Source organism: Lampris incognitus, chromosome 20, assembly GCF_029633865.1.
Source record: "Lampris incognitus isolate fLamInc1 chromosome 20, fLamInc1.hap2, whole genome shotgun sequence".
In the NCBI taxonomy this organism is placed as follows: domain Eukaryota; kingdom Metazoa; phylum Chordata; class Actinopteri; order Lampriformes; family Lampridae; genus Lampris; species Lampris incognitus.
In genome coordinates this window covers 15175998-15197701 of record NC_079230.1, presented here as the reverse complement: position 1 = coordinate 15197701, position 21704 = coordinate 15175998, and the positions used below count along the sequence as shown (strand labels likewise).

General features: G+C 44.9%; 2 protein-coding genes across 2 annotated transcripts; both read left to right on the top strand.

Moving 5' to 3' along the window:
• Window positions 1-3569: 3569 nt before the first annotated feature.
• Window positions 3570-9441, top strand: LOC130130813 (lecithin retinol acyltransferase-like). The gene is given in 3 exon segments (XM_056300647.1): window positions 3570-4059; window positions 4062-4174; window positions 7879-9441. Coding segments are annotated over 3 exon segments (708 nt in total). The 5' UTR covers window positions 3570-3617; the 3' UTR covers window positions 8032-9441.
• A 5076-nt stretch (window positions 9442-14517) lies between these two features.
• Window positions 14518-19358, top strand: lratb.2 (lecithin retinol acyltransferase b, tandem duplicate 2). The gene is made up of 5 exons (XM_056300742.1): window positions 14518-14726; window positions 15617-15722; window positions 17372-17446; window positions 17692-17844; window positions 19203-19358. Exons 1-5 carry the CDS (start codon window positions 14518-14520, stop codon window positions 19356-19358), a joined length of 699 nt encoding a protein of 232 aa, XP_056156717.1.
• Window positions 19359-21704: the final 2346 nt, after the last annotated feature.

The window sequence follows — 21704 nt, the reverse complement described above, 5'->3', positions numbered from 1 at the left end:
ATAAAGTGTCGTCTTCTTCTTAAGATCTGGACCCAATGGTCTCCTTTATCAGATCCTATGCCAAAATGTTTAGTGTGGTTTTTGACAAATACCTTAAATTTAACAGTTGACACAATAGTGAAAACAAGCTTCTGTTTTAAAAACCATTTCAAATTGTCCAGGTCCAAGGCTTGGGGGAAGTTGTTTGTGTCTTCACCTCAGCAAAACCTACAGTAACTTATCAGCCAGGCCTCCCGGTCCTTCATCCAGCTGGTCCAGAAAATGTCAATAGTCTTCTTACCAACACCAGGAAGGAAAAAAAAAAGATCTTTTTTACCTCCACACTTAATTCTCTCAATCAGCTCCCAGTGTGCTTCAGAATCAACCTCATCATCAACCTCTGTTAGATTTGAAGGCCTGAGATGGCAGGGGCCTGACTTGAGATGGCCAGGGCCTGACTTGAGATTGCCAGGGCCTGATATGAGATGGCCAGGGCCTGACTTGAGATGGCCAGGGCCTGACTTGAGATGGCCAGGGCCTGAGCTGAGATGGTCAGGGCCTGACTTGAGATGGCCAGGGCTTAACTTGAAATGGCCAGAGCTTAACTTGAGATGGCCAGGGCCTGATATGAGAAGGCCAGGGCCTGACTTGAGATGGCCAGGGCCTGAGCTGAGGCGGCCAGGGCCTGAGCTGAGATGGCCAGGGCCTGAGCTGAGGTGGCCAGGGCCTAAGCTGAGATGGTCAGGGCCTGACATGAGATGGCCAGGGCCTGAGCTGAGGCGGCCAGGGCCTGAGCTGAGGCGGCCAGGGCCTGAGCTGAGGCGGCCAGGGCCTGAGCTGAGATGGCCAGGGCCTGAGCTGAGGTGGCCAGGGCCTAAGCTGAGATGGTCAGGGCCTGACATGAGATGGCCAGGGCTTAACTTGAGATGGCCAGGGCTTAACTTGAGATGGCCAGGGCCTGACTTGAGATGGTCAGGGCTTAACTTGAGATGGTCAGGGCTTAACTTGAGATGGCCAGGGCCTGACTTGAGATGGTCAGGGCTTAACTTGAGATGGCCAGGGCTTAACTTGAGATGGCCAGGGCCTGACATGAGATGGCCAGGGCTTAACTTGAGATGGCCAGGGCTTAACTTGAGATGGTCAGGGCCTGACTTGAGATGGTCAGGGCTTAACTTGAGATGGCCAGGGCTTAACTTGAGATGGCCAGGGCCTGACTTGAGATGGTCAGGGCTTAACTTGAGATGGCCAGGGCTTAACTTGAGATGGTCAGGGCCTGACATGAGATGGCCAGGGCTTAACTTGAGATGGCCAGGGCTTAACTTGAGATGGCCAGGGCTTAACTTGAGATGGCCAGGGCTTAACTTGAGATAGCCAGGGCCTGACTTGAGATGGCCAGGGCCTGAGCTGAGATGGTCAGGGCCTGACATGAGATGGCCAGGGCTTAACTTGAGATGGCCAGTGCCTGACTTGAGATGGCCAGGGCTTAACTTGAAATGGCCAGGGCTTAACTTGAGATGGCCAGGGCCTGATATGAGAAGGCCAGGGCCTGACCTGAGATGGCCAGGGCCTGAGCTGAGGCGGCCAGGGCCTGAGCTGAGATGGCCAGGGCTTGACGCTTTGGGGCGACTTTTATTCTTAAGCTTTCATGTCCCCTTGACCCATGTCTTTGTTTTGAAGTCTTTCTTGTAGTTTTACATATTGTGGCTGTTTTTTGTTTTTCATTTTTGAATTCTGCAGTACTTTGATCAGTGTAGCTTACATAAGTCAACTTAAATGACTCAAGGGATCTATGTCTATCCGTCTGTGTCTTAATGGATGGCCATCCGTTCTGCTCTGAAATAGCCCGCTGACCTCTTCAGGAACCTCGATGCACCAACAGCAGTAGCGCTAAATGGGATGAGAGAGCTGTGGGACATAGGTGGGGAATGTATTCTATGCTAACCAAATGATTCAGATGGACATGCTGCTGGCTCAGACTTACCGGCTGTATTTTGTGTGTGTGTGTGTGTGTGTGTGTGTGTAGTGAGAGAGAGAGAGAGAGAGACAGAGAGAGACCATTTGGTGGTTTGAGGAAGCTACACCACGGCGACCGCAGCATCGCTCAGTTTGAATGTCAACCAAGTGGTTGAAGGTTTCCCATGCCATAAGTGAATAAGTGACTAATGTCTTTGTAAGTAAGGGTAATGTGTTTGCATGTTTGTTTTTACAATGTATTTTTGGATGTATTTGTGTCTGTGTGTTATCTGTACATTTTTGCATGTTCCTGTTGGTCTTCCAGTTCGTGCATGCACGTGTGCGGGCGTGCATGCATGCATGCATGTGTGTGTGTGTGTGTGTGTGTGTGTGTGTGTGTGTGTGTGTGTGTGTGTGTGTGTGTGTGTGTGTGTGTGTGTGTGTATGCGCACGCGAGCGTGTGTGTGTGGTGAGTAAGGTCAGACATGGCTGTGGTGGAAATTGTGAGCACCCTACATTTGGATGGTTTGGCTTGATGAAACTGTGGAAATGGGCTGCGCTCTATGAGCATGTATGTGTGCGTGCGTGCGTGTGTGCGTGCGTCTGTGTGTGTGTGGAGGAGAGGAAGGTGGAGAACGGGCCATGTGGCACTCATTACTTCAGGGAGAGAGGAAGGGGGGCATACAAAAAGAGGGGGTGTAAAGGAACAGAGGGGGACATAGAGAAATACAAAGAGACAAAATCAGGGAGCGACAAATAGGAGGGCGGGGGTGGAGGTGGGGAGGAGGGGGGGAGAGAATTCCACTCCTCCAGGTTGTTGTGGTGAGCTTCTGCTTGTTGACCCGGGTCAAACAGTTTGACTCTAAATGCTAGCTCGTTCATTGCCGCTGGCCACAGAGTGTCTGCAGCAGTCACCGGCCGGCGTGCACTCCAACCTAACACCTCCAGGAGAGCTCAGTGGTTTGTACTGTGCATGGACACGTGTGTAAAAACGGGAGCTGCAACTGGTGGAGCATCTCTCTCTCTCTCTCTCTCTCTCTCTCTCTCTCTCTCTCTCTCTCTCTCTCTCTCTCTCTCTCTCTCTCTCTCTCTCTCTCTCTCTCTCTCTCCCTCTCTCTCTCTGTAGTTCACGCTTTTTCTGCGCCCCTCCCATGTGTTTGAGAGACAGAGGCTGAGGGAATTAGAAGGAAAGGGACACACTCTATTTCTCTGCAGGCTTCTGCTTCCCACCTTTCTTGGATGCCATCTCTCTTCTTCCCCCCTGCTCTTTCTATTTCACACTCTGATTTTCTCTCTCTCCCCCTCTTTCTCACACCTCTCTCTCTCACACACACACGCACACACTTGTTCTCGCTTTCTCACACACGCACTTCCAACAAAAACACCTCTCCCTCAATCTTTCTCTCTGCCTCTCTCTCTCTCTCTCTGTCTGTCTGATGGTCTCTCATCCTCCCTCTCCTCAGACCGTTACTTCATGGCCAAAGCCAATTATGCTTCGCGGGACATCACGCCCCTTCTCCTTCTCCTCCTCCTCCTCCTCCTCCTCCTCCACCCCCTCCTCCTCCTCACCAAACTTCTCTGCAGAGCCAAAGATGCTTCACTTGAGGTGAGAGGAGGAGGAGGACCAGGACAAAAACAGAACGAAAGATACATTTTCCCCCCTCTCTCTCTCTTGTCTTTCAACCATGTTAGACACCCTCACGTTCCTCCTGGAGAGGTTGTTCTTGCTCGCCCACTTCAAGGTGTTCAGTCTCCTGTCCCCGGCCGGGAGAGAGAGGGATGACAAGCCGGCGGCTAGGCGCATGGAGCGGGACGGGCTCCCCGCGACGCAGCGCTTCCAGCGAGGGGACCTGCTGGAGGTCCCCCGGACTCTCTTCACCCATTTCGGCATCTACCTCGGCGACAACCGGGTGGCGCACCTCATCCCGGACATCCTGCCGGCGGTGACGAGTGACCACCGTCAGATCCAGGAGATGGTGACCAATACTCGCCTGCTGCTCGGCGTGCTCTCCAAGTGCGCCAGCGTCCGCGTAGACACGCTGGAGGACTTCGCGTACGGCGCCGTCGTCCTTCTGAACCGCATGGACGGCGACGTGCGGAGGCGCCCGCTGGCCAACGAGGAGGTGGCGGCCGGGCGGAGAAGCTGCTCGGGGCGATACCGTACAGCCTGCTGTGGAACAACTGTGAGCACTTCGTCACCTACTGCCGCTACGGCACGGCGGTCAGCCTGCAGACGGAGAAGGTGAGAGAGAGAGAGAGAGAGAGAGAGAGAGAGAGAGAGAGAGAGAGAGAGAGAGAGAGAGATGAGAGAGAGAGAGAGAGAGAGAGGTCGCCTCAGGTGACTTTTTTTTATTCCCATTTACATATGTTAGCAGACACAGCGCTTAGTAGCGCTTAATGATGTCAGTTATGACACCATTAAGCTATTAAAGCTATTAAACTATACTATAGCCGTGACATTTTCTACAATTTAATCATATCATAGAAGTACTATATAAAGTAGTAATTGTGCTATATGCTTATGTTTATTTAGATCTGAATTGTATGAATTATATTGTACTGTATGAAGTAGTAGTACATTTCTTAAATAGTCATCTATGGGTACTATGAAGTAGAGTGTACATGTATTCACAAACAAATCTATCTAGCTAGCTATCTGTCTAGTAGTAGTATGTTGGTAAATAGTAATCATATCATAGTAGTACTATATTGTAGCGAATTCGGGGGGGGGGGGCAACCACAGGAACTGCCGCGGCTGGGACGCGAACCCGTATCGTCCGCACCGCGGAACACATCGCTGACCGCTCAACTAAAGGGTCAAAACCGTTAGTTAAGGACCAACGTGTCTACTTATCCATGCACGTTACAATATAAAGTAGTAGTTGTAGTGCATTTGCTAGACAGTCATATATATATATCTCATAGTGATACTATATGAAGTTGTAGTAGCAGGTCATTTTCTGCATAATCATATGTAAATTAGTAGTAGTAGTAGTAGTAGTAGTAGTAGTGTTATATTTTATCATAGTATCTCATATTATCAATGTAATAACGCTTCAGACCATCAAGGGCAATCAAAGTATGCTAAATTTATTTACGCTGACGCATATCAGTAAAAATGAACATACTGTCATCATGAAGTGCATAAAATGTCTGTTGAAGGTAGAGGAAGGGCACAATAGTAGACACTAATAAGAATGGTGTTATGCACAACGGTAGTGGCCAACATCAACAACATTATGAGACGCTTCGTGTTTGCTGCAAAGTGGCACCAGAGACTGTGCCATACAGATGTTAAGTGTTTCTCAAATGTACAAACGGCTGCGTTTGAGAAACACTTAACATCTGTATCTTGAGTCACTTGTCCATACTTGTGAAATTAGTAAATTTATTTATTTGGGGGGGGGGCTATGATATGATGATGATGATGATATGTAAAACTTGGCTTTAGAGGGGAGGACTGTGTCCCGCACTGTCAGCAAATACAGGATGCAAAGGTAAAAGAGAATCTGCAAGTGTGTGCAGATTGATTGCCACAGGGTCATGATTCACTTCCCTTTATGGAATTAGTCAGGCTTTAGTTTATTTACACAGAGACCAAACAGACGATAAAAGCTCACAACGAAGAGAAAATCCTTCCTATATTGCTCCCTTTTATTTTCTTGATTGTTTTTGCTTTTTCTGGCCTACTGTAGCCTTGGTTCGCTATAGTTGTTTCATTATTATCATTATTATTATTATTATTATTATTATATTTTCACACCCTCACTGAAATCCAGCAGTCAATAGAACACTTCTGACAAGGTTTGACGTTATTTTCAGTCCACTTTTCTTCAAAGTATTTAATAGTGTATATCCCCCCTTCTAAGTCCCTTTCCTGCTTTCTTTTTTTTTCTCTTCTTTGCAAAGATGTTTTCATTGAAACACCTGAAACACCGTTCTCGTGTTTTCCAATGAGAAAACAAAATCTAACAGAACAACCCCCCCCCGGTGACAGAACCCCCCCCCCAGCGACAGACCCCCTCCCCCCCCGGCCAGTGTGGTACAAAGTTCTCTCTTGGTGACAGTGCAAAGTGGGGTGTCGCCTAATGCACAAAAGCACAGAGGTGTAGTAGCCAGTAAAAATCAAAATCAAATAAAGATGAGGCCTTCACATGCAGATAATAAAGTCTATTTTCTTGGGGGGGGGGTTAGATGCAATGAAAACTCAACGTCACCAGTTCTGGACGCTCTGTTTTTAAACTGAGGGGAAAATCTGGGTCGCTCCTTTGGAAGCCAAGAGAACAAGGGCTTCTTTGAAAGCGGTGTCGCTGTGCCAAATCATAGCCGTATTTTTAGGGTGGAGGCAGGCAAACAGACAGGCAGGCAGACAGGTAGACAGACCGACAGACAGACAGACAGACAGACAGACAGACAGACAGACAGACAGACAGACAGACAGGCAGACAGACAGGTAGACAGACAAGCAGACAGGCAGACAGGCAGGCAAGCAGATAGACAGACAGGCAGACAGGCAGACAGATAGACAGACAGACAGACAGACAGTCAGGCAGTTAGACAGACAGACAGACAGACAGACAGACAGAAAGGCAGGCAGACAGGCGGGCGGGCGGGCAGGCAGGCAGGCAGACAAAGTCTTAAGCAGCAGCAGGCAGTTGAACAGCCAGACACACAGAAATTGACTTGGAGACCTGCAGCCAATGACTATTAATGGCAGAAAACAGCCCCCCCCCCCATCCAGTCATGCAGAAAACTGAGAGAGAGGCAGAGAAATTCTCAGACTTCAAGTTGCCGTATCGAGTTTCCCATACTGAAATTGCTAACCTAAATATTTTACTTTGAGTGCCATTCAGTATCCAAAGACTCAACCTTCAAGGTGACTTTTAGTTTTGAGTGATGGTATGACATCAACAAAAGAAGAAAAAAAAGAAAAGAAAAAAAATAATAAATTCTAGCACAAACCTAAAATTGATGAGGAAAGAAAAGTTAGGTAGGAAAATATGTGTTCAACTCTTCCTGCTCCCTTTTGATCATGTTGTGTGTGTGTGTGTGTGTGTGTGTGTGTGTGTGTGTGTGTGTGTGTGTGTGTGTGTGTGTGTGTGTGTGTGTGTGTGTGTGTGTGTGTGTGTGTGTGTGCGTGCGTGTGTGTGTGTGTCTGATTCAGTACTGTTGAGTCTTCTCAGTTCAAGGCAGTTAAACTCCAACTGGTTCTTGAAACTGTTGAGAGAGAGAGAGAGAGAGAGAGAGAGAGAGAGAGAGAGAGAGAGAGAGAGAGAGAGAGAGAGAGAGAGAGAGAGAGAGAGAGAGAGAGAGAGAGAGAGAGAGAGAGACATGCCCAGTCGATCCTACCCAGTTAACCTAATCTTTTAAGCAGCACAATGTCGTTTTCAGACGAAAATAATTGTTTTCTGACTAACAAGAGGTGACCTTGATCATCGAACCCAAAAGTCCTCTTTCATGATTTTAGCATTCATCGGTTCAAAACATACGTGTAAACATCCTTCTAGACATATACGTTAGATTACACATATCAAGTTACTTCTCAACAGTAGTTAATTCTCATATATGTGCAGTATTCTGAGTACACTTAATAGTAGTACTATTAGTAGTAGTAGTAGTAGCTCTCTACATGTGTTTGCTATACTCTTTCACTTAAAAGATTATTCAAAGTGATGCATTTTCGTTTATCTTAAGGGCAATTTTTTTGAATGGACAACTAAGTTGTGTAACTGCCCATCTACTTCTGTATATATGAGTATAGGAATTAAGACATAATATTAGTAAATAATGTTTATCATTACAATAAAACAGCATCTGGATAACATGTTGTCAAAGGGGGGGTGTGTGATTACCATTAAAGTGCTTTTATGCCATTTTGAGGGATATCAGGATAACGTTATTAAGTCCTGATTGTTAACCAAAACCTCTTCTTCCTCTCCTCCCCAGTTCTGTGAGTGGCTGAAGTCGCTGATTCGGGACCGGCGCAACGTTTTCCTGACGGCGTCCTTGGGAGTCCTGTCCATGGTGTGTTTGGGGATATCCTCCGGCACCGCCCTGCCCACGCTCCTCGTCCCCTTCACCCTGTGGATGGCCAGCTAGATTAGCCCGGATACGACAGTGTTAAAAGACTGTGGAGCCGCCGCCTCCACGCCGTCCCTGATAGCACAAAAACGAGGAAAACGGCTAACCTTCAGCGCAGCCGGGGGTCTAAATTATTCTTTCAAAATGCCAAAAAAAAAGATGTTTGTATAAAACCCGGAGTCACGTGAACCACATAGCGCTGTCACCAGGAAGGACGAGCTTGGTTACTTTCTTAACTATGTTTTCACGCCGATGTGGTGGCGTGTGGAGAAGGGTCTGTCTGCGGACTGCACGTCATGGACGAAACATGAACTGGGCGACATTTTGTTTTGTACTGGGGAGTATTTCTTGAACCGGCAAGTGGGCGTTTCCTGTACTGATGTGGGCGTGTGTTGTGCCGTGGGGGCGTGGCTTGTGCATCCCGCCCCTGTCTTGCAGTCCACAGACAGATACCGTTGGGCGTGTCCGTGTCGCCGCTTGGTGAAACGTTTCCGTGCCAGGTTTCTATCGGGGGAGGGTAAACGCTGTGCAGTCCCAAAACCACAGAATTAAAGTTAACAGACCAGGCATTTTCTTTTCGAAAACACAGCCTTGAACGCCATTTGTGCGGCACATTTGATTAAAACCCTCCTTGAAATTTTGATGTTTCTGGTCATGGAAATAAACTGTGCTGAAGGGTAGAGCGCCCAGAGAATGTGCCGTTTTAACCGTGGCCTGGGGGCATTATCCGGTTTGAAAATCCCAAAACTGACGTAACTATTATACCGACCAGACGTTTAAACAGCGTATCACTTCCAGAACAAATATTCTCTCTACCTTTAATTCAATCCGAAGACCGCATCTTTCGACCCAATACAACCTCCCTGTCTTGGCGCCGTCCTGCTCTGTAGTTTCGTGGCGGCCATCTTAGCCGGTACCAGTAGAGACCGACTAGACGCGCTAAAAGGGATTTTTTTAAAAAACACATTTTCAGGGCAAGTTTATTCGTATAGCCCAAAGTCACAAGGTAGTCCCGAAAGGCTTTACAACCAGTACAACATACGACAATATACAGCATACGAGTACGACACCCTCTGTCCTTGGGCCCTAAACCTGAATAAGGAAAAACTCCACAAGAAAATCCTTCTCAGGTTTTTTTGTTTCCTTATTTTCCTTCTCGTTGCAAAACAGAATGTAAAACATTTACACTGACTCTCTACTAGAAAGACAACTACTAGCTAAAAGGTCCTATGAGCTTGTAAAATGTCATCCATCCTGTATCATTATGCCACTTTAGACGGGCTAAGTGGTTTTTATGTTTTTTTTTTCTTTTCTGTAAATAGGTGTAAATATACCACTCGACTTGACTGTTGTCTAATAGTCAAAAGCTTTTCTAAAGAATTTATATTTTTGACACCATAACTCTTTATACTGCCATTTTTATGTGAATAAACGAGGTGAAAATAAACGTAACGTGTACTGTCCTTATTGACAATGTTGAAATATCTGCACTTACCGTTTTTCTAAGCTATCCTGCTTTTCCGCTTAAAGAAATGCCGTTCTTAATGGAAATAAGCTCTTATATATTTTCACACAAAACTTCTACGCCATTTTATATAACTTCATTCCTGCTTACTGGTGTTGTTTTAATCAGCATTCCCCTTGGTGTTTTTTCATTTGTTTTTTTTTATCCAATTTTAATCCCACAAAGCCTTTGTTTTATCTTGAACCATGACTTTGCTCTGAATGCATTAACTGTTATTTTAAGACTGAAAGCCATTTGGAAGTTATATTCACTTGCTGCCCCACTCTCCGAGGAGATCAGAGGTCACGGTCAGCTTCAAAACAACGCTCCTGACGCGAGGGTGGAATCACTGTCTTGGCTCAAGGACACTTCGGCAGGGCAGATGTGTGCCAACGCAGGGTCTCCAGGGGATGAGCTCCCCTGCCGGCTGTCATCCTAGTACACCCCCCCCCCCCCTTTGTATGTGTGCGCAGCGGGCTTTTTTTCTTTCTTTCTTTCTTTTTTCTTGCATATTAAAGCTGTCCCGCAAACCTGAGAGCAGGATGGGCGGTTTGGATAATGGAATGGAATGGAATATTAAAGCTGCAGTAGGCAACATGAACATTCCAATGGAAAACCTTCCACCTCTCTCTCTGCTGGACATGGCGAAAATCTGATAAAGCTGATATCAACTTCGGAGGGGACAGTTACATGAAATTTTCTCAAGAGCTATTCCTGAGGGGACACCAGAAGTCATGTTGTAACTCTTCTAATGAACACTCACCCTGCCAGCTAAGGAAGACTACATTGCATTGCCAGCTTCTCTCATTGACTCGAATTCAAACAGCTGCAAACACTGGTTGATACTACTTTGGCTAGCTAGCAAATGTCAGCTAACCGGTAGCTAACATAAAGAGTGGCCTATAATTAAACACAGCGAAAATGAAGACTGGTGATGACTATAAATGTGTTTTATTGTATTGGGTGGTAGAAGTAAAGACATTTCTAACATATCCTTTGTTTGAACTAGGGTTAATTTTGTCAGCTATTTTTTTCATTTAGTCTTAGACTTAGTCCTGTGTCAAATGCCCTTGTTGGTGTAAACTACTAATAAGACGCTAACAGGTCTGACCCTTTAGCCGAGCGGTTAGTGACGTCGCCTTGTGGTGCAGTACACCCTGTATCGAATCCCGCACCGGGCAAGAAAATAACCGCTTACATCAGTTTTTATCATATTCAGTCAACCTCATCCCATTTTTGTTAAGTCAAGTTTTAGTCGTCTAAAAGTGTGGGCATTTTAGTCTTGTCTTAGTCAAAAAAACAAAAAACAAAAACGTAACTGTTTTAGTATAGTTTTAGTTAATGAAAGCTGCTGACATTTTAGTCTTTTTTTAGCTGTCGGATTAGTATATTGAACATTTCAGTCAATCTAGTTTAGCCAAAACCATTTTTTGTCAATTTAGTCAAACTTATTTCGAATAAGATTGTATCTTATTATATGATAAAAAAAAACACAAAACAAGAAGGCTATAAAAAAACAGCCTACATAATGTAACACCAGTTCTTTAATAGTTGGTTTAATATAGCTAAAAAAAATAATCAAACTAACGTTTACCTAATTTTACCACCAAGACGTTAACCTACCTCAGTGTATTTGTGGTGAAATATGCAGCACTAGATAAACTGGACAATTAAAGCAAGACCAACGGCAATTTAAAAAAAAAGCTCTCCTGGAGAGTTTTTGTTAGCAACTTCGTTGTCTTTTGTCTGGCATTATCATTTTAAGTTAATGTCATATTTCATGAGTTGCAATGTGTAGCACCCGGATGACCCTCGTTTAAGAATTGCTGTGATTGGCTAGTTACATGCTAGGTAACATTGATTGTTTGTTTGAGTCAGACCGGGTCTAGTTTTTTTTTTAAAAATTTAACTAAATACAAAGGGCAGTTCGCTCACAGACAGACATTTTTTTAAAGGAACCCTTCAATTAAATATTCTAAACGACATACAATGGTCAAAATTAGTTATTTCAACCAAAATTATTATGAAATAATATTGCCTACTGCAGCTTTAAGTCTTGGTCTGACTTGTGAATGAACCGGTAACCGTGTGCGCAACTTAAAACAAACGAGGACACACTTTTAGTGGACAAGTTGCGCACTAGGAAGTGCATGTGTGTGTGTTTATGTGTTTTTGTTAGTGTGAGTTTTCAGTCTGTGGCCTGTGAATGAACTCATTAAAATAAGCAAAACTTAAAACAAATGAGACCACAACTTCAGAGCCCATGTTGTGTAATGAAATAAAATGTGTGTGTGTGTGTCAGGGAGGGGGGTGTTTTTCTTCCTCCTAACTTTGACTCAAGGCTAACTTTTATTAATCAAACATTTCAATTGCTGCAATTCTTCCCCCTCCGTCTGACTCCTCGCTTCTCTCTCCTCTCTAACTCCTTTCTCCTCCTCCCCTTCTCTCTCTCGTTCCCTTCATTCTTTTCTCTCTCCCAATTCTTTCCTTCTTTCCTCTCTGGCTCTCTTTTTCTGTCTCTCGTCAATCTGAGCGTTCTCCTCTCTCTCTCTCTCTCTCTCTCTCTCTCTCTCTCTCTCTCTCTCTCTCTCTCTCTCTCTCTCTCTCTCTCTCTCTCTCTCTCTCTCTCTCTCTCTCTCTCTCTCTCTCACATTCTCTTCTGTCTATTCTTCTCTTTCTTTCCTCCCAACATAGGTCTTATTCTCATTCCTCCTGAAGCCTGCTGCTCACTCTCCACCTTCTGTCTCTCTCTCTCTCTCTCTCTCTCTCTCTCTCTCTCTCTCTCTCTCTCTCTCTCTCTCTCTCTCTCTCTCTCAATTCAATTCAACAGGGCTTTATTGGCATGATCATATTCAGTTACACAGTATTGCCAAAGCACAAGGTGGTACAAAACAGTACAGTACAGGTACAGTTTATAGCAAACAAACTATAAAAACAATTTACAAAAAAAATCCACATCCCATCTCTCTCTCTCTCTCTCTCTCTCTCTCTCTCTCTCTCTCTCTCTCTCTCTCTCTCTCTCTCTCGCTCTTTCTTCTCATCACCTCTCTCCCGGCCCGTGACGTTCTGCCTTGGCATCACTGACTCATATCAGTGTTGTCTCCAAATGCTCGCCAGTGGCACTGGCGCTCTTTAATTACCGCGAGACAGGAAACAATGCGGCGTAAATCAGCCTGACCACTGCTTGTTTGTGTTACGTATGAATCCGCTTCAAGTGTTCCTGTGGGAAGACGGAATTGTGAAAGAGTTCTGGATGACATTTAAAGAGCTAATTGTCTCAGTTTGTTGCAACCTTCAGCTCCAAGACCTAGTGTGTGTGCGCTTGCGTGCGTGTGTGTGTGTGGTATTTAAGTGTATAAGGATTCACCTGTGCTTTTACCCGACACTGTATGGGTGGGTGTGTGAGCACGTGCGTATGCGGTGAATGTCAGCTTGCAAACATTTCGGAGTGTGCACGAGCCAGACACCTGCAACAATACGGATTTGTGCGTTCGCCCTCGTGTTTGTGTACACATGCATGTGTGCCCACACATGTTTTTTAATTAAAAGTGCTTGCAGAAATCTGCCCAAAAATGTGTTTGATTTAGTCAAAACACCAGCAACATCTGTGTGTGTGTGTGTGTGTGTTGGCTTGTGTGAGAGACAAATGAGAGGAAATGAAACAGAACTGTAGAGTTACGCACACATCCATTACAGTCAGGTGATAATCATTACGTCGATCGAAGCTTGTCGAACAAAGCGTCTCTTGCATGCGTTTGTTCCCTCTGGTAAGCCTGCAGCACCGGCTGCCTCAGGTAGCTTTTGTTTTTCAGTGGTTAAACCAGAACAAAGGAGCCCAGGGCACAGAACACAGCAAGCGTTGGGAAATCACTCTAACTCATGAATGTCAATGAACACGTGGCCTTGAAATTCGAGAAATTGCCAAACTTTAAACCTGCTTAATGATAATCCACAGCTCTCACCGGGCAGCCATTTCTTTTTTCTTGTTTTGTTAAGGAAAGGTCCCATTTGCACCTATGCCACACAATCAAACCTAAAAACTGCCCCATACAGATATGGTGCTCTGCTGTTGGTCATCAAGCTGCTCTAATGCGGCACGTTTGAGATTAGTGCCTTGCTCAAGGTGCGTTGACGGTTGAGGTTAAAGGAAAATGTCAGACGAGGTCACTCGGGTGAGGGATGAAACGTTTTCTCCCACTAAACGTTGTGTGTCCAGGTGAACCGATCCACCTTTCTGGGATTTTCTTATATGGATTATTGCGCATGCGTAAAGACATTACTACTTGGAGCTTTACCTGTCTGCGCGTGGGGAAGGGAGGTTCAGACTAGTTACGCGGGGCGCGTAATTGGAAGACGTGGCGGCACCTGGTCACACTGCGATGGCGCCATGCTGCTAAATGAACCCTCGCTGTGTAAATATCCATCTGAACAAGTCATTAATCAAGCACGCATAAGAGACGGAAAATGTATTGCAACGTGCATGGATAATAACACACGTTGGTCCTCGCCTAACGGATCTAACCCTTCAGTCGAGCGGTTAGCGCTGTCTTCCGCGGTGCGGCCGATACAGGTTCGCGTCCCGGCCGCGGCACTTCCTGTGGTTGCCTCCCGTATTCGCTACAATATCAACACGTTCCTAGGAAAAGATAACTGATAAAATGAACTGTTGTGATGAATATTTTCCCTCCACAGAAAAATTACTCTGTAAGAAATAATAATAATAATAAAAGTTATTATGGGGAGGTACTCCTAAACATGCACCCCCCCCCCCCAGTATTTCCAGTTTACAACATGGTATTCTTGTATGATAGCCTTTAGCTGTTAGTGATCAAAATAAACAGCCCTGGGTCGGATTTACCACATTTTTTTAATCCTCTCTCCCGCCCCTCCCACCCAGGGAATAAAACCATCTATGAGGTGACTGCCACGCTTTCGCCCACTCATTTCCTATTTTTCCGTCTCTCTCTCTCCCCCTCTCGCTCTATCCTTCCCTCTGTGCCATGTTTCCTCTGCGGCTCATCGCTCTGCTCTTCATCACAGTTCAGGAGAATGACCAGGAAGAGAAAGAGTGGCCTAGAGAGAAAGATAGAGAGAAAAACTCAAAGAACGGTGGAGAGAGTAAGTATGACTTGCGCTTTCAGAGGGGAGATCTGTTGGAAGTCCCCAGGACGCTGTTCACCCACTTTGGCATCTACCTCGGAGGAGGAAGGTCAGTCTGGCTGGATGGACAGTCCTGTGCGGTAATTCATTGATGAGCAACAGACCTCTGTAGTGTTGTCGTCATATCGGGGCTCTCAGGCTACATCCACATCTATTTATCTTTTACCTGCGGTGAAATTAGGGAGGGTTTCGGATCCTGCTTGCCAATCATTTTGCTTTTTGAAATACGAGTAAAGTAAGTAGAAATTACATATAACGACGATATTACTTATTTTAACGTTGGGGCATTTTCTGTGAATTCATTCGCTAACAGCCGTGGTGCGGATGTTGCGTCATCGGGTGATGAGCTTGTCCCCGGTTAGGAGCATCTTATGCTAAGCTAACAATGTGAAACGGTTTTCAGCTTCACTTCAAAACTGATCAAATTCCACCTCACACAATCTAGCAATCCTCAAATGTGAAGCATCAATATAAGGCCTGGACATATAGTTAAAGGCGATTATTTCACATGGACAGATGTTTACACTGGACTGAAACGGGATTGGATCCAGAATCACTTATTCGAGACCGAAATTTACGTCACGCTTCAGACCGGCCAAGTCACAGACATGTTTTACACTAACCCGGAAGCTATGCAGTGATGCATGTTTCCCCACTTTGAAAGAAAATGCAACACTTTTCACGTGCATCCTTGACCATTTAATAAAGCCTGTGATACTTGTAAAGATGACCTTTACTGTGACTTTTGGTACAACATAGATTAGGCTTGAGTGTTAAAATTGAGATGAATTTGGCTCATCCATCAGTTTCAAAATAAAACAGGTAATGCCCACCTAACGTGCGGCCTTCTTCTCTTCCCTTCTCTTTTTGTTCTATCATTTAACTTATTCTCTCCTTTTTCCTTGTCTTTTCTTCCTTCTCCTCTCCTCCCCTCTCTAGAGTAGCTCATCTAATTCCAGATATCCTGCCCGTGGTCTCCAATGACCAGTGTTGGATCAAACAGATGGTCACCAACAACCGACTCATAATGGGAGTACTGGCCAAGGTAAAGTACCAATACCCATTGAACCCAGTTCATTGTGAATCTGTTCCGCCAGAGCTAGGTGTCCACCCTTTCACATAAGTACAAGGAAAATACTTACGATTAATATTACTTAATTTATGACTTTTATAAGACAGCTTGCACAAATATGCCGTCTTGTATGAGTTGCTATGTGGTGTTCCGTATGTAATCTAAACATGGCTGTTTCCCTCACATGGAAAGAGGAAGGTAAAGAAGCTAAAATAGGGAATCAAACTTAAAGTCTGACCCAAATTGTAACACTAATAGCTGCTAACATCACTTATTACGCTAATCGTCATGCATTTTATGCTCTCTTCTGCTGGGGGGGGGGATAAATATAAATGGTAGAATCCAGTTTTTCCATTTTTATTTTTTTTAAGAGAAGAGCGCCCCACCTGTTCAGCTTCTCTCAGTCAATCTTTACTCTCCTTCTCTCTTCCCTGATACTCATGATGCTTACTTAGCCTGGGAACCAAATGAATCTGCGAGCTTATGTTTTACATTTGCTCTGGCACACATGCCTGGCCCCCAGCCCGTTCGGACAGATTTCCAGCTGACCTGGCCCGGGTCGGCCCAATTACGACCGTTTATCTATTATGGCACGGGTTTGATAGGATTACGTACAGCCTTATTTCTTTTCCCACCTGCATTCCTGGAACTCTGCCTCTGATTAGCTAGTACTCGTTGCCTCCGTCACCCTCCCCCCTTCTCCCCAATTATACTTGGCCAATTACCCTACTCTTCACATCCGCTTCCCACCCGCAGACACGGCCAACTGTGTCTGTAGAGACGTGCGACCAAGCCGGAGGTAACGCGGGGGTTCGAACCGCCAACCCCCGTGTTGGTAGGTTACCCGGGCTCCACTCGTTGCCTCCATTGGTTAGGTCCGTTAGGATTAAGGTTACGGTGGGGTCGGGGATAGGGTTAGCCAATCAGAGGCAGGGTAGGGGCGGGTCTTCTCGGAATGCGGGTGGGAGAAATGACGCTGACGTACAGAGGATCGCAGTTGGCTGCCGCTGATGTGGACTGGTCTATTGAATCCACCATCGCAACAGTACTAAACGAGCTGGACGGTATAGTTTATCTAAAAGAAGAACAAACAAGTGCACTTCAAGCTTTTGTTGATAAGACAGATGTATTTGCCGTACTTCCGACAGGATTTGGAAAAGCTTAAGCGCTACGTCAGACCATTGGTTGCTCTGATTGGTTGTAGGTCTATCCAATTGCATCCAGAGGCATTTGGTCTGCGCCCGTTGATAACACCGCTTGGAAATCGAAAATGGACGGAGAGGAGCCAGACTAATTAGCATCTCCGAATTCGTCTGGTTCCCAGGCTACATGACGCCATCAGTCACAATCGTCAATATAAAACCCTGCCCACCCTTACCATCAGACCTTGCCTGTACTTGTCACTCAACCGTCAGCTCATGAATATTAATGACACTACACCACGCCCTCCCCGTGCTTGAGACAACGGAAAACAATTATTGCTAAAGGTATTTAAAAAACCAGTGTTCGTCATTTACGTCACATCACTGAATGTTTTACTATGTCGTGTTCAAAATTCTCAGACATTAAAACTTAAATCTGACCACTGATTTCGCTCCAACTTTACTTCCTCCCCTGCGCAGTGCGCCAGCGTGAGAGTGGACTCTGTGGACGACTTCGCTTACGGATCCGAGATTCTCATTAACAAGATGGATAAGGTAATCTAGGAGGAAGACTGGGGCGTGATAGGGGATGGCTAGGGGGGGTTACAGCATATTCACAACGCAAACAGCTTCACACGAACTCCATGTTGGGGGGCAGGTGTGTGACGTCAGAGGTAGCTCGATGTGCAGACAACCCCGCAGCCGGGGAGGTTGTATCGTTTTGCTGTGTCCAAGATTCCTTTTGAATCAGAAATATTCGCACCAGTTTCCTTAACTTTCTGTACCTTCCGCTTGGACAGGTGTGCAGCCGCCCCCCACTGCCGGGAGAGGAGGTGGCTCGACGGGCCGAGAAACTACAAGGTTCAATCACCTACAGTCTGCTGTGGTACAACTGTGAGCACTTTGTCATGTACTGTCGCTACGGCACCGCCATGAGCTTCCAGACATTTCAGGTAGATCCTGTTCGGCTCAGGCACAATAGTTAACCAGCCAAGTGTCTTTTGTGGAGGTATTGGTGTACAGATAGGTTGGCAACACGACACATGCATGTGCACTGAGAGTTGATAGTATGTCAAATATTACCCACAGACTAAAATAGGAGCCATAGATAGAATCAGTCAGTTGTGGCTGAGCAGATATAACCAGGGTTGTGGTTAACTTGGATTGATAAAGTACACTGAAAATATGAATAATCTGCCTCTGTGAAGATTGCTGTTCCCTTGGTTTATATCGTAAACAGGACGATAATCAGAAAAATTACTCAAGAGATGTAATCTGATTAGCAAATGACCCTCACATTACTACATTTGCCTTACTTAATGTACGGACTTATCCATAGAGATGTGTAAATCATAAGATGTTTGGCATGATTGCTTATTTTTGGTGAGGTTGCTTCAACAAGAGCTCTCCTTAGTGGAGTGTGTGTGTGTAATCTTTTTTTCTGTTTTTTGGCCAGTTTTCCATTGCATTACGCATTAAGTCACTTCAATGAGAGCATTGTGATGTGCTACTGTGAGTGGAAGTAACACTGTAAGATTACAACTGATTAAGAATAGCAAACACAAACCAAAAAAAAATCACCAAACAATAAAACACAGTCACACACACAGTCATATAGAGGTCCTCCCAGTGCGTCACGTTAATTCTCTTTGTCGGTAACACATTTTTGTTTTTGTTTTTAGCAACTCGCTCCAGTCTCTACACGGGGTCAGACCTTCGGGGAGATTAATACGGACTCTGAGATCAGACCGTGGTCTTTGTTCATTGGTTTAAGCCTCTCTGTTGCTGCAACAGCTTCAGTCAATAAAAGCTTTATTGTGCTTGTGGCATTCATTTTGGCCACAACATAGACTGCTGCAGATGATTGCTGCATTGTAATGCCTCTGAGACCTCCAATCGACTGTGTGATTAAGAGCGTGAGAACATCTTGTAAACAAAATGGCGTTGATATAGGGGATGATCTTCAATAAAGAGAGAGAGCACAAGAAAAGCAAAGAGACATAAAAAAGAGGGCGAGAGGAGGGATGGAGGGAGAGATCATGACATGGACAGAGAGAAGACAGACAGAAACTAAGTGATAGATAGATAGATACATAGATAGATAGGTCAGTTTTATGTTTAAAAATGCTCAGAAATTTAGTGAAAAATCAGATTTCGTAAAGTATTGTACAATCACTTCCTCTCATGGATGAATTTTGTATTACTCCTTTCTGTTGCTCCTTTTTCATCCTCTCTTGCTCATATTCTCTGTTTCTCTCTCCTACTTTCCTCTCTCTCTCTCTCTCTCTCTCTCTCTGTCTCTATCTCTCAGTTCTGTAAGACAGTGAGGAAGATGGTGCTGAGTCGTCGTGTTGCGAAGGTTACAGCAGTACTGGGAGTGGGTCTCATCCTCTACCTCAATGCTCTGTCTGTCTGCTCCATCCTGCTAGTGATCCTGTTACCCTTTCTCATATGGATGGCCTCCTAGATATGTCTGTGAATGTTCTCATTCATCCAGGTCATGGTTATCCAAAGGAGTTGAATCAAGTGCAACTGGACTTGGTATATATCTGTGAAGACGTTTCGCCTCTCATCCAAGAGGCTTCCTCAGTTCCTGTCTTTCTGACTAGACGAAGCTAGTCTGGGCCTCCTAGATAGTAATATCTCTCTCTCTCTCTCTCTCTCTCTCTCTCTCTCTCTCTCTCTCTCTCTCTCTCTCTCTCTCTCTCTCTCTCTCTCTCTCTCTCACACACACCTTCTCTTTCTAGATATATACAAAGGACTATGTACACACACACGCAAGCTGTAGCCGCACCCACCACTATCAGCCTTCAACTTGCACAAGAGCATACAAACATACACACATTTGAATAAGAACTGCAGCCCATATGGACCACACTAGCACGCAAAAGCTTATGGTTGGAGATAGGACAGATTAGTTTGTTTAGGTTGTATCTACACATTGTGTATATATATTCATAATGATAATATTAATCATAAACATTTTATTTAAAGGCGCCTTTCATGACACCCAAGGTCACCTTACGTCACATACAATAAAACAAATCAGTAAAAAAACATCAGTGTGATCAACAATAAAACACACAATAAGCAATAGAGCACACATCAGCAGGAGTTAAAAAAGATGAATTTGATGCTGTTAATGCAGTTAAAGTGAGTAAGCTAGTTTGAAAGGGCAGGTTTCAAGAGCAGTTTTGAATTCTGTAATGGAGTCCAGTGAGCAGATGTGACAGGGAATGGAGTTCCAGAGTTTGGGTGCAGCTTAGCAGAGATGCCTGCCACCCATTGTGCTGAGGTTGATGGAGTGAGATGGAGTGTAAGTCTGAAGGAGGTCTGTGAGATAAGCAGGGGATAGATTATGAAGAGCTTTGAATGTTAATAATAAAATTTTAAAATTAATCCGCTGTGACACAAGAAGCCAGTGTAATTGAATCAACAGGGGAGAGACAGGGTCAGTGGACTTTGAACATGTAATAATCCATGCTGCAGAATTCTAGATGAGTCAAAGTCAGTGAATAAGTTTGTTGGGGATGACTGCCAGGATCACATCACAGTAGTCAATGCGTGATGTGACCAAAGCATTGACTAAGTCTTCCGTGGGGTGTTGTGTTAAAACAGGGCATAGTCTGGAGATGTTTCGCAGATGGAAAAAGGCAATCCAGGAAACATTGTTTATATGACTGGAAAAGGAAAGGGTACTATCTAGGATAACGCCAAGGCTCTTAGCCTGAGCGGAGACCGGTATGGTGGCTCCAGCAATGAGGAATGAGCAAATATTAGTTTTTGAGAGAGTAGATTTAGTGCCAATGAGGAGTAGCTCAGTTTTTCTACTGTTGAATTTCAGATAATTGTTTGTCATCCATATCTGTATATCATGGAGACAAGCAGTGAGGGTATTGGAGGGGAGAGTGGAAGTGGGCTTAGTGGACACATAAAGCTGTGTCTCATCAGCATAGCAGTGGAAATGGATACCATAGTGCCAGAAGATATTAGCAAGAGAGAGGAAGTAAATAATAAACAGAAGTGGCCTCAACACTGAACCCAGTGGAACTCCATGAGGAACTATCAAACTTTCTGACTGGTAATTCTGAATTTGTACAAAATGTGCCTTGTCTGTAAGGTAGGAATTAAACCACGGATACACAGTGCCCCCAACTCCAATGCTATCCAGATGATACACGAGGAGCTAATGAGATAGTATCAAAGGCTGCAGTTAGGTCAAGGAGGATGAGCATAGAGAGTAGACTGGAGTCAGCTATACGAAGGAGGTCATTAGTGAGCTTAACCAGGGCTGTTTCTGTGCTATGTTTGGGGCAAAAGCCAGATTGGAACTGTTCAGAGATTATCATTAACAAGGTAGATCTGGAGTTGAGACGCAACTACCCTCTCAAGGATTTTGGCGATGAACGGTGAATTGGAAATAGGCTGGTATTTGTTTTGGTCAGTAGAATCTAAATTTAAAAAGTTTTCCCAGAATTGGTCTGATAATGGCAACCTTCAGTGAAGGGGGAAGTGTACCAGTGGACAGAGAGGAGTTGATGATGGAGGTTATCAGGGAGATGATAGAGGGTAGGCATGTTTTAACTAGGGTGGTGGAAATGTGATCCAGGTGACATGTGGATGTGCTGGACTTAGTAATCAAAATTCATAAATGTGATTTTCAATTGGAAGACCGAAGTCACATTGGACAGTGGATGGGAACAGTTTCATGGGACTTGCTAATGGTAAGTCAGTCTGCATGAAGTTAGCAGAGGCGAGTTGCTCATGAATGGTACTAATTTTGGAGTTGAAAAACAATATTTACTAGATTCAC

What these genes read in the sequence shown, in the direction of transcription:
- lratb.2 (XM_056300742.1), top strand. Translation starts at nt 14,518, where the DNA reads ATGTTTCCTCTGCGGCTCATCGCTCTGCTCTTCATCACAGTTCAGGAG. An exon ending in TCATTAACAAGATGGATAAG is followed by an intron (nt 17,447 to 17,691) that starts GTAATCTAGGAG and finishes CCGCTTGGACAG; the next exon opens with GTGTGCAGCCGCCCCCCACT. An exon ending in TGAGCTTCCAGACATTTCAG is followed by an intron (nt 17,845 to 19,202) that starts GTAGATCCTGTT and finishes TCTATCTCTCAG; the next exon opens with TTCTGTAAGACAGTGAGGAA.